The sequence below is a fragment of the Zea mays genome, chromosome 5, assembly GCF_902167145.1.
Source record: "Zea mays cultivar B73 chromosome 5, Zm-B73-REFERENCE-NAM-5.0, whole genome shotgun sequence".
Taxonomy (NCBI): Eukaryota; Viridiplantae; Streptophyta; class Magnoliopsida; order Poales; family Poaceae; genus Zea; species Zea mays.
Genome location: NC_050100.1, coordinates 216,893,869 through 216,905,089, shown reverse-complemented (window position 1 = coordinate 216,905,089; position 11,221 = coordinate 216,893,869). Strand labels below are relative to the sequence as shown.

Sequence of the window (11,221 nt, the reverse complement as noted above, 5' to 3'; positions counted from 1 at the left end):
TTGTACTATGACATCTGTAGACTTCAATGGCACCACGAACTCATCTTCGACTAGGATAAAGCGATCCTTACACTAAGTAATGATGAGTTTGTCGCTCATGGCACCACGAACATGCTATTATCTATTATATGTGGTTTATCTATTGTTTATGTAGTAATTACTTTAGAACTAATTTAATCTAAAAATGAGCTTTCATTAACAATCCATAAACCTGATGGACGCCTTAAGGTGGATATAACAACTTTGTTGATGCAATAAAACTTGTTTGGTGGATCAAATTTTAAATGTGGTCCATAAAACTTGATTTGTGGCTCACTGCTATGGACAAGTCAGGTTGTGAAGCCTTGTGGAGGTCCTCTGACCAGTGAAAAATAGTCGAAGTATGACAAAGATAATGTGATAGCATTAGGATGCATATTAAGTGTGCTATCTGGTAAGCTTTGTGATGTGTAAATGAGCATAAAGAGTGCAAGAGAGTTCATAGGGGCTATCGATGGTGCCTTTAATGTTGGACATGAGTTGTATGTCTTTCAGTGTCATCATGACTATAAGATGGTTGACAGTCGCTCTGTAGTTGAGTAATCGCATGTGATACAACCCATTGTTAGTGCGCTTTAGTGCTACACGGTCTCATACCTATCCCTAACGACGGCGCGATGAAAACGACACAGAGGACAGTGTCTCTAAAATCTTGCACCACTGAAGAACCTACACAAGTTATGTTAGGTTATATTTTTGGACAACGGTCACGCATTTACTCGCTGAGTTGACCTATACTACGCTATCTACGGACTTCAACGACACCACAAAATAATCTTTGACCATGCTAAAGTGGTCATCATTATAAATAATGATGAGTTACTAGCTCATACTTAGACTATCTCCGGCAAATCTTCTATCAAATCATTTATCTTATCCCCTACATCTACAGTTTCGCGTTTTCTATTTTACGCGAAACACTGGATATATGTGTTAAAGATATATCAAATCTGCTGCGTAAACATGCTATTATGAGCTACGCATACGCATAATTGTTTTAAAGGTTACTTTAATCTTAAAAATAAGCCTTTTTCTGTCATCCAAGCAGATCCGAGGTTTGCCTCAGCTAGTGTAGGTAGCTGGTAGGGTAGCATAGCAGCCACCATTGTTCGTACGGTGCGGGGTCCTTCGGTGGCTCCTTCGCCATTACCTACTTGATCCCCGATTCACAAGCGTGCCGCGAGGCGTCATGTTTCGACATTTGCATTGCATACGTAGCTGATTTTCTTTCGTTTAAGTCACCGTTCATTCATTGCGACACGACAGTCGGTCAAAGTGTAGGCCATGTCCCCAGAACGACAGCGACAGCTGTGGCGCCATCCAGTCCGATCTTCTCCTTGCATTTCACTCCTCGATCTCGATCCCTGAGAACGAGTGATGATGGCGGGCGCAGTAGAACGCCACTGCTGTGTGTTTACCAAAGCAAAGCAGTGATAGGTTACAAGGTGGTGGTCACCACTCAACCGGTCCTCACAGTCCTTGCCTTGCCGTGGCGTCCGTCGTCCCCCCACGTTTGTACATATATATGCCCATGTCATCGTCGTCTCCTTCCTCTGCTCCGATCCCCTTTGCAACCTTCCTCGTCATAGGCCAGGCAACTGCGGCCCTGCTTGCTTCGCTTGTGCTCCTGCGCCACCGTCACTGCTCATCTCCTCCATAGCCATAGCTTTTAGACTAGGTTTTAGATTCTGGAAGAAGAACCTATACACGAGACAGAAGCTAGCTAGCTAGCTTATTTCTGTTTCTTCAGTAACCTCTCGGTCTAGCAACCAGCAAGCTTCCCATTGCCCTCGATCGATCCGCCCCAAACATCCATCCATCCATCCACCCTTCTTCATTCCTGGCTGTAAGAAGAGATGGTCTCATGGCCGTGAGCTCACCTCGCCGAGCGCTCATCGCGGCCGTGTCCCTCTGCTTCCTTCTCGGCGCTGCGAGCAGCGTCCGCACCGCGACGTTTTCCCCTTCTCAGGTACGTACCGTACGTACGACTCGTCCCCCCCTCCTCCTGAGTCCTGAGACAGACTGAGACTGACAGCGCGTCGGGTGTCTCGTCTCCGTGAGGCGCAGCAGCAGAACCTGGCGGAGGACAAGTCGCGGCTGGGGTCGACGCCGCCGAGCTGCCGCAACCGGTGCAGCGCCTGCAACCCCTGCATGCCCGTCCAGGTGACCACCGTGCCCGGGCTCGGCCGCGGCGCCCGCGCCACCGACGTCGACGACGACACGGTGGCGGTGGCGGCCGGCTTCTCGCGCTACTCCAACTACAAGCCGCTGGGGTGGAAATGCCGCTGCGACGGCCGCCTGTACGACCCCTGACGCGCTGCTGCTTTTGCTTCGGCGCCGTGCCAACCCCGGTGCGCGCATGCACTCCGCTCCGGACTCCGGTCGGCGGGAGAGACTCACTACTGGAGACCAGCCAGCCAGCCAGGTTCTCCGTCTCGCGTCTGTCGTGTGTTCTTCGGAACCCATGGCGGCTTGCTTCATCACAAGCTTATTTATTAGCGCTACTGTCTCTACTAGTTCGAGCTTGCCGTTGCAGCCATTGCAACTCGCGTAGCCGTAGGCCCGTAGCCATTTTTTTGGCTCCCTGCTCAAACAAATTTTACTCGCGTGTCGGTGTGTAAAAACTAAAGACTACTAAAGAGTGGTTGTGAGCAGTAAATCCTAGCTAGTACCACTCCAAGTCTTGCCCAGTGGTCTGGTAGTACGTCTTAATTAACAGATCGAAGGCAGGCATGTGACTCGCCTGACGGACGGCTCTGGTAGCCCGAATCTACCGCTGGATCGCAGTGCCGCCGACCCACCGGCGGGCTGGATGCGTCTGCGTTGGAACCTTGCGTGACGTGTGGCACCACCGCCACCGGGAGAGCCTGGTGATGATGCGATTTTTAAGCTGACACTGCCGCTGCTGCGGAGTTATTGTGGCCATGGCCGCCTTTGTACGGCTCTGATGCCTCCCCATGTGTTTTGTTTAGTGAGGTGTCTCCCCCGCGCCCACCCGTCCGTATGGGACTGGGAGGGGCGCTTTGGAGGCAGCTGAATGGGCGTGTTGCTCTTGTCGGGCTCAGCTCTGGTGGGGACGACGACGATGCAGGTTTCCAACTTTATTATTATGAATGAGGACGAGAATGCGAGAAAAAAAAAACAGTACTTACTGGTCCACACCTCCTATACTTATATTCAAAAACTTTCATTGGCACGTAATGATTTTCATGGAAGCGGGTTGCTATGATTGGAGATGAGATCTGTCCGTTTTTCTTGTGAGGGAATGAATGTTTGATTGTTTGTTCTGTGGGGACACGTTTGTCGAGACCGTGAAAATCGGTCCTTGCACAAACTGGAAGGAATTGTTGTGCAAAGTTTGGCGTCCGAGTTACTACTACTGCTACATTACTAGTTCTACCAAACAAACATTAAGTTATTGGGCCGATTTACATGGGCTTCTACAATCTTAGTGCCGGGAATCTGCGGCACGAGCCCACCTGTTTTTCGGCCCGTCAATTTTGCAGCTGCCGCTCATCCCATCCGGGCTCACGGCCCTGAACGTATGTCGGCTTGGGTCCTTCCAGAGCCCACGCTCCACACCTTTCTGTGCCACTACGGTTGATCAGCCACTCATGCCATTGTTCTGTGCCACTACGGTTGATCACCAACTAGGACATTGTACTGGAGATTGACAAGGTGGCACGGCTCATAAAAGAAGCCATGGACGGTGAGAAAGGCCAAGGCATGAAGGCGAAAGCAACAGTGCGGAAGGAGAATGCCGTGGCGGCAGCAGAAGGCGGCGGGACCTCGAGCGTTTGGTCGAGTTCGTGCTCCAAGCAAATGTTCCTACAGCCGCAAGCTAATAGTTTGAACACTAACGAGCATATGGAAACCAAAGTGTAATGTCACTAGAAAATTTGTACTCCCTCTATTCTTTTTTATTTATCGCGTTTTAGTTTTAAAATAAACTAACTGGTGACAAATATTCAAATATTCGAGAACAGAGTAGTATTATGTAAGTATAAGTACTGAATTTCTTTGTTTCGTGACGGTCAGTTTCACATTAGAAATTATGGTGTGACATGAACATGTCCATTTCAGAATTCAAGCTTGCTTGTCACTTGTCAGTATGTAGTTCGTATTTTCGCCTGCCATGCTACAGACCGAACTGCAAATCGTTTTGTTCTTCTGTGAGTAATAAAACAGCAGTAGAAATTGGAGCCTTCTCTCGACTGAAGGGAAAAATTTGTTCTGGTTGCAATAAAACTGGGTGGTTCCTCAATGAAAAACTGTACTGCATATTTGAGATACGAACTAACAGCACTGCAGTACTTTGAACGCTAACATGCCACGGAACTTATATGCTAGCGAATTCCTGAAGTTTGAACTTGAAATTCAGTCGTCCGTACAATGGATTCGGTGAAGAAATGCAATGCAAGAATTCAAAAAAAAAAAGAATCAGAAATAATGAAAGAACAAATCTTTGGGAACTTTTTCAGTCAAGATGTGAGAGTATCATGAAGACTCTGTTACAGACTACCAATAGCCTGCACCAGATTGAAGTCACATCGTGTTGCCAGGATTCTCACTAAGTCAATTTGGTGTGTTTGGATCTGAATCAGACACTACAGGCCTCGAATCTTCCTCGTTGTTTGTGGCTGTAGCAGGAGTTGAAGAAACTGGCTGGGCTGACTGGGAGCCTGCTAAGATATGCCAGTGGTAAGATATCAGTTTATTGAAAACAAAGTGATTGTTTACAGTTCTTTTCTGCAATTAACTTATGTTAGATACATTACATCCAATTGTCAGAAAATGACATAATTGTATGATACCAAGACTTTATAGTAACAGGTATCATGCAACATTAGGATTATTAAACCATTGTTTCCCGGGTTTCAGCAAGAAACGCCACAGTAACTGAGAAAGAATGGTAGTAGCGTACCAGATGCATCATCAGATTCCCTTGAGACTGCACGAGGGGGCAGCTGGAGTCTGAAATTAGGTGGAAGCGAAGGGACTGATGGGAAAGAACCATCCATCTGTGTCGTTGGCTGCTGAAAGAAGGGTTGTCGCATTGGTTGCTGCATCGGCGAGAATCCAGTCCTTGGACTTGGGCCACCAGGCATATAGCCCATGTATTGGTAGGCTGGTCCTGAAGGAGAGGCTGGACCATACATCTGAGGGTAGTAATGTTGTAGCACTTGAGAATTGTACAATGCCTGCTCATCAATTTTCAGGTCTTATTAGATTGCCAGGTTGTGCTGGACTCTCATTCTGGTACAAAATGCATGATGACCAATAAACAAGGGACCTATCCTGCAGACATCACTAGGTTTTTCATTGCTGATTTTTTTTGTATTCAAAGATGAGGTGTTTCTCAATACTGAATTCAGAGTTTCAAATCATGGCAAGTAAACGGTGTGATTTAGCTAATTATTCTTATAGTATTGCCAGTTAATGCAAAAAAAAAATGACATCGAAGGGGTGGGTATGAAATGGAGATTGGATGGCTTACCTGTTGGTATGGATAATCAGGTGGGTACCAGTACCTGCAAAAGTTTGCAGAACATCTTCAGTGCCTTATAAAAGAAAGATAGTGGTTGCGCTGAGACTGAACCATGAGGCCCATCGTTGTCTCTCAGTCCCAGAGACATATCGACCAACTATCATGGTTGTAAAGCTAAAATTATCTCAGGCACTATTGTATGTCGAGCTAATATAAGCCCCCCCACCCCCGCACGCGCTTGCATCATACGTAGTATTGCTAGTTCACTGGGAAAAGTTGCTTTCTGTTCAATGCTTGTGCACCTCACACAACCTAAAAACATCTGACCAGCTGGAAAGATCACATCAGAAGCACTAATCATCAACAAACAAAACGTCAGGTAGGGGGACCTCCAAATAAACATGAAAGCATACTTTGTCACACTAGGATTAAATTAAACAAATACCACCCCTTACGAATTCCAAAACTTGATCTCAGAGAATTAGCTTGTAAAGCGACTATAGTAACTCAATATAGCAAGTAAAGAATTAAGAAGTACCAAATTGGTCATGAAATCACTATACCTATCACCTAAGTGATCCATGCCAATGGATTGGCACGGATCACACATTTGCAATATCAGTAAAATCAAATGGAACTAAGAGATGAACGCAGGCAACCAACTCTGCAGCAAGCCAACAAAGCGAAAAAGATTGTTTGCAGGGCAGGCAACACAGCCCGTGGTGGTCTGCTGTCTAGGGTAAGAGAGAAGGAAACAGAGGGTGGCAGTAGCAGGACCACCAGAGTTGATGCCCATGCTGAGCTGCTGTCTCCTCCCATCGGCCCAAATTTAATGGGCCTATCTCAGGGCCCACCAGAAGAGGCATGGGGACACGTGGGTCCATCTGCGCCTGTTGGCAAATGCACCCACCTGTCCAGTTAAGGAAACGATAACTGAAAGCTGCGCCGTGATAGAAACGTGGCGCTCGGTTCCGTGAAAGTGAAACGCACGCAGAAGTCAGCTGCTACTGCTAGCTCGGTAAATGGAACATCATCAAAGACCAACGGCCTTTTGCTGTTCTCCTCCCACAAAAGAGCAGCAAAATAACGTGCTTTTTTCTATTACAAAACTATTAAACTATAGCTGGCCACTAAGGTCAGTTCAGCATGCAAATTCTCTGACGATTCACACGGCTGTGGCTCTGGGGCTGATTGGTTGCCGGTATATCAGGTGCCTGGCTCGTGCGGGCCTGCTTCTCCAGCGATTGTAATTTTTAGCTTCTCCACACATGCAGGCTGGACACCGAAAAAATCACTAAATTGCATCTGCGCATGCAGTTTTGAGGGCGTCGGGTGGGGCAACCAAACACTTTCTCGCGTCTAGTAAACGCATGCCGTGAGCCTGAGCAGTTAGGACGCGACAACCAATCACACGGTCTCTGAACTTCCAAAAGCAGACACTGCGATAGGGAGTTGTCACGACCTAACGAGTAACGATGGCTATCCCTCTCCGGATTAGAACGAGAAGTGAGGGAGAACGCAGTGACACAGCCTTGAAATGGACATGTGCCGCCGCCCCTGTCAATTGATAATTCGGAGTTGCGGTGTACTCGGATCCCACGATGACGACGCACACCTACGGTGATACAGGCATACGCACGCACGTACGCATATGGCACGCGATATAAACGCATCGGTAGCCGGGTAGGCAATCATATCCGGCAATGCTCGTCACCGGCGCATCATCGTGATCTCAGCTCGGCTGAGCTGAGCCGTACAGGGATCTGCAGCACGTATTTCTACGGCCTGGTCCTGGATCCAGAGGTTTTGAGGAGGAACAGCTGAAAACGTATAGACGACAAAAGCACTCACCCGAACTGGGGGTTGTAGAACAACGTGGCGGCCTGATGAGGCGGGGTCATCTGCGATGGCACCCTGTAGGGCGACGGCGACCCCTGGGGCGGCTGATCGGGCACGTGCGGCCCTCGGCCTCCTCCTCCTCCTCCTCTCCCTGCAGAGAAATCGTGGTGGCAACGGCACGTTAAAAGCAACACGAACCAAACAAACAATACACCGAGCAGTACAGAACAGTGCAGGGCCAGGGCAGAGCAGGCGTATGCATGCATGTATTACGGACAGGGGGAGGCAAAGGCATTGCTTGCGAGAACAGTTGTGCAGCCTGCCTGTGTCTCGCCATGTGCCCTGTGCTGCACTGGGGTTTTGACTGACCAGACGGGCTCTGGTTTTCTTCCGGCGTATGATGGCTTCAGAGCATCTCCAACAATGCTTTAAACTAGTGCCTCAAATTGAAATATAGGGCTCTACAAAGGAAAAACTACTCCAACAGTGCCCTATTTTATAATTTTTTGTCAAAAAACTATAGGGCACTCTCTCAAGTGACTCAAATATACTACACCATAGTGGACTGCCCTATAATCTAGATTTAGGGCTTTACTGTTGGAGCGGAGTGTTTTGTTGGTGCCCTAAATTTTATAAAATATACTTATTTTTAAATTATAGGACATTTTTATAGGTCACGTTGTTGGAGATGCTCTTAGTAAACCATTATCTTTTCTTTGTTTTGTTGGATAATAACAAAAAAAGATGTCCATTTTTCCTTCAAAAAAGGGGAAAAATATTCTGTTCTGCACTGTATTCGGTCTACTATGACTGATAGAGAAAGAGGTTTCTTTAAGTGAGCATTGCGTAGATTAGCACAGTGCCAGATGATTCAAAGCTGTCCTAGCTAGCCAGCACTTGAACCTACTCCATTTGGTGTTGCATTATTGTGTGCGCGCTGTAATGCACTAAACAGTTGTGCAGAAAATAGCATGCATATTGTTCTCCTGTGTGTGTGTGAGAGAGAGAAGACCAATACCATCATATAAGCTGGCTTATTTGAAAAAGCAACCTAATGATATATGATTATCACATAATGAAAAAGAGGAAAGGCTCCAATTGAAAAATAAGAGTCTAGCTAGCTAGGAGATCCGGTAAATACATATTGGGACTTGGGAGTCAATATTGAAACAACGAACGAATGTAAGAAACTCTACTACTCTGAAACGAATCGATCGGATATGGGGGACGAGCTAGAGAAGGAAAAGCTGCATCAGCACAAAGCTTTCCATGCATGCCGCGGAATCAAGCATCTATTCCTCCAGCGGTTGACAGTCGACGGGTCAAAGTCTAAAAAAGACTACAGGGAGAGTAGCAGTATTGGGTAGTATATGCCGCCCAACATTTTGTAAAGCCATGCATCGGTTTTCACTAGAAAAGAAAGGCGTCTGGATTCCCGATCGATTCTCCAGCGATGTAATCTCCACCCCTTTACACCTCGCTGTCGCTGGAGCGATGCAGCATACCACCACCAATGGCGTGCTCCCGGTCAATGCAACTTGATCTTCCTCAGCAAGCAAATTAAAGGGGGGAAATGGGCAGCAGCAGCCCCACTCCACGCATGCATCTTGTATAGTTGTATCATTGTATGGGAGATGGTTATACCGGCACTTCACCGAGATGCTAAGTAAAGAAATCGCCAGCCAGATTTCATTGCTATCCTCGACTTTTGCGAGGTGGTGGGGATGAGTAGACCAGATAGCGTGCAGCGAATTAGGGGGCAGGCACTGCAAATCCAGCCTGGGCTAGCACACCACACAGCCATGACGACTCGTGATGGAAGCCATGAGCCATGGCTGATTAGTGCCTCCCCTCCCAGTGCAGATATAGTAGTGGCCGTCCTGGTTCCCGTGTGCTGGCGCCCAGTGTTTCACCAGCTGTGCTGGGGTGGGTCCCCCACCCATCTGCCAGTAACCTGTCCCCCCCTCCCCTACCAGGGAAAATCCAGAGCGGAACATGGTGCCCTAAAATCAAGCTTATATATATACGGGTTAATCGCGTAGTACTGGTACTGCCGCCGGCGCTAATCATGGCCCGGTTATTAACTGCCATGCACATGCGCGTGCCTTGCGATGGCAAGGAAAGTAAAAAAAAAAAGGACAGCAGGAGGAGCATTGATTTGGTTCCTCGGGTCGCTCACCTCTCGGCTGCGCGGCCCGCGGCGGGCCGAACGCCGCAATGTTGCAGTTGGCGCGCCGGCCGGCGATCACCGGGTTCGGGTTCTGCACCGCCCGCGCCGCCGCGTCCGGGTCCCGGAAAATCACCTGCGGAGCCACATAACACATCTGGTAAGCGTCGACCGATCCGATATAGAGGCGGCGGCGGGCCGATCGGCCGGAGGAAGGTCGGGGGCGAGATAGAGAGAGAGAGAGGCAAGAGTCCACTTACGAAACCGTAGCCCTTGGAGCGGCCGGTCTCGCGATCGGTGATGACGACCGCCTCGAGTATCTCTCCGTAGACGTCGAAGTGCTGGCGCAGCCCCTCGGACGGCGTCTCCCACGCCAGCCCGCCAACGAACACCTTGGTCAGCGTCGTGTCGCCGAACCGCGACCGGTGGTGGTGGTACGACCCCACGCCACCGCCGCCGCCGCCGCCGCCTCCGCCTCCCGGAGACGCGTGGGCCGGGGACCCGCCGGGGCCAGAGAACGACGACGAAGTCGCCATCCGCCGCACGCAAGCACCGAGTCCTTTCGGCTTTCGGCTTAGGCTAGGCTAGTTCTGACTTCTGACGCGGGAGGGAGGGACGAACAAACTAGCTAGACTCCTGAGTCCTCCCTCACTCCTTCCTAGCTAGTGGTTTCTGGCGACCTCCTCCTTCCTAGTGGTTTGTACCGAGCTTTGTTGGGTCATAGGCAGACCTGACCTGCTGCGGTTGCTCCTCCCTCCCCTTGGGCTCCCTAGTATACTTCTCCACTTCCATACCCCTTGAGGTCCCTGTACCTTATGGGAGAGGGAGGATACGGCAGGGGCGAGCAAAGAGAGATGGAGGGGCCGAGGCTGTGCGCTGGAAGAGGGAGAGGGAGAGGGTGTGGGATGACAGCTGCTGCTGCATGACCCTTTCTAGTCTCGTTTCCAATGGGCTACAATAAGCCCGCCGCAACAACGCCAGCCTCCTTCCTTGTTCTCCATACCATCTCTCTCTTTTTTTTAATGATGCGTGTGTAGGGGTGGGCATTTTAAAACCGAAAACCGAACCCGAACTGAACCGAACCCGAATAGACCGAATTATTGGTCTATTCGGGTTTTCGGGTTCGGGTTCGGTTCCTATATGTGCTATATTTCGGGTTATGGGTTCGGGTTCGGTTCCTAACCTATAAAACCCGAATAGACCTAATAACCCGAAATATAAAAAAGCTCTTAATATGTGATGGTATTATTATATGATTTATGAACTTATTAGCTAGAAATAATGATATCATCTAAACGATAGTATATATATCTTTGTATGCTAATTTTTATAGTCACTTGTAGTAATAGTACTTTCAATTAATTATTCATTGTCTATATTTTAACAAAATATACTAGCTCTCTACAATTCGGGTCTATTCGGTGGACCGAATAGACCGAACCGAAATTGTGAGTCTATTCGGGTTCGGTTCCTAAAATATTTTTGGAAATTTCGGTTCTTATTTTTCAGGACCCGAAATTTCACAAACCCGAATAGACCGAACCGAATTACCCTAATAGACCGAATGACCGAATGCCCAACCCTATGCGTGTGCGTCCCCTCTCCTCTCCTCTCTCTCCCTCTCGCGCGCGCGGGAGATCAGGATCAGCGCTGTGCTGCCACCTTCCCCCACTTGGGTGGGCGTCCTC

The 11,221-nt window shown here is 48.7% G+C and overlaps 2 protein-coding genes across 6 annotated transcripts; one reads left to right on the top strand and one right to left on the bottom strand.

Annotated features, from left to right (window-relative positions):
- Positions 1-1,298: 1,298 nt before the first annotated feature.
- LOC100276078 (EPIDERMAL PATTERNING FACTOR-like protein 1) lies at positions 1,299-4,124 on the top strand. 4 transcript variants are annotated; one of them, XM_020553216.3, is made up of 2 exons: positions 1,299-2,008; positions 2,110-4,124. In XM_020553216.3, the coding sequence occupies exons 1-2, from the start codon at positions 1,904-1,906 to the stop codon at positions 2,350-2,352; spliced, it is 348 nt and encodes a 115-aa protein (XP_020408805.1). In that variant the 5' UTR covers positions 1,299-1,903; the 3' UTR covers positions 2,353-4,124. The 4 variants fall into 4 exon arrangements, with proteins under 4 accessions (XP_020408805.1, XP_035823759.1, XP_020408804.1 ...); XM_035967866.1 differs by having other exon boundaries at positions 1,368-2,008; positions 2,107-4,124; XM_020553215.3 differs by having other exon boundaries at positions 1,368-2,008; positions 2,101-4,124.
- A 168-nt stretch (positions 4,125-4,292) lies between these two features.
- On the bottom strand, positions 4,293-10,520 carry LOC100279918 (putative RNA-binding protein ARP1). Of its 2 annotated transcripts, none has more exons than XM_035967953.1 (6): positions 9,794-10,520; positions 9,546-9,669; positions 7,379-7,517; positions 5,537-5,570; positions 4,964-5,240; positions 4,293-4,724 (listed from the first exon to the last, which is right to left on the bottom strand). In XM_035967953.1, exons 1-6 carry the CDS (start codon positions 10,067-10,069, stop codon positions 4,615-4,617), a joined length of 960 nt encoding a protein of 319 aa, XP_035823846.1. In that variant the 5' UTR covers positions 10,070-10,520; the 3' UTR covers positions 4,293-4,614. The 2 variants fall into 2 exon arrangements, with proteins under 2 accessions (XP_035823846.1, NP_001351395.1); NM_001364466.1 differs by having other exon boundaries at positions 4,385-4,721; positions 9,794-10,501.
- Between the last annotated feature and the right edge of the window lie 701 nt (positions 10,521-11,221).

What these genes read in the sequence shown, in the direction of transcription:
- LOC100279918 (XM_035967953.1), bottom strand. Translation starts at nt 10,069, where the DNA reads ATGGCGACTTCGTCGTCGTTCTCTGGCCCCGGCGGGTCCCCGGCCCAC. An exon ending in GCGGGCCGCGCAGCCGAGAG is followed by an intron (nt 7,518 to 9,545) that starts GTGAGCGACCCG and finishes ATTTCTCTGCAG; the next exon opens with GGAGAGGAGGAGGAGGAGGA. An exon ending in CTGATTATCCATACCAACAG is followed by an intron (nt 5,241 to 5,536) that starts GTAAGCCATCCA and finishes ATTGATGAGCAG; the next exon opens with GCATTGTACAATTCTCAAGT.
- LOC100276078 (XM_020553215.3), top strand. Translation starts at nt 1,904, where the DNA reads ATGGCCGTGAGCTCACCTCGCCGAGCGCTCATCGCGGCCGTGTCCCTC. An exon ending in CGACGTTTTCCCCTTCTCAG is followed by an intron (nt 2,009 to 2,100) that starts GTACGTACCGTA and finishes CGTCTCCGTGAG; the next exon opens with GCGCAGCAGCAGAACCTGGC.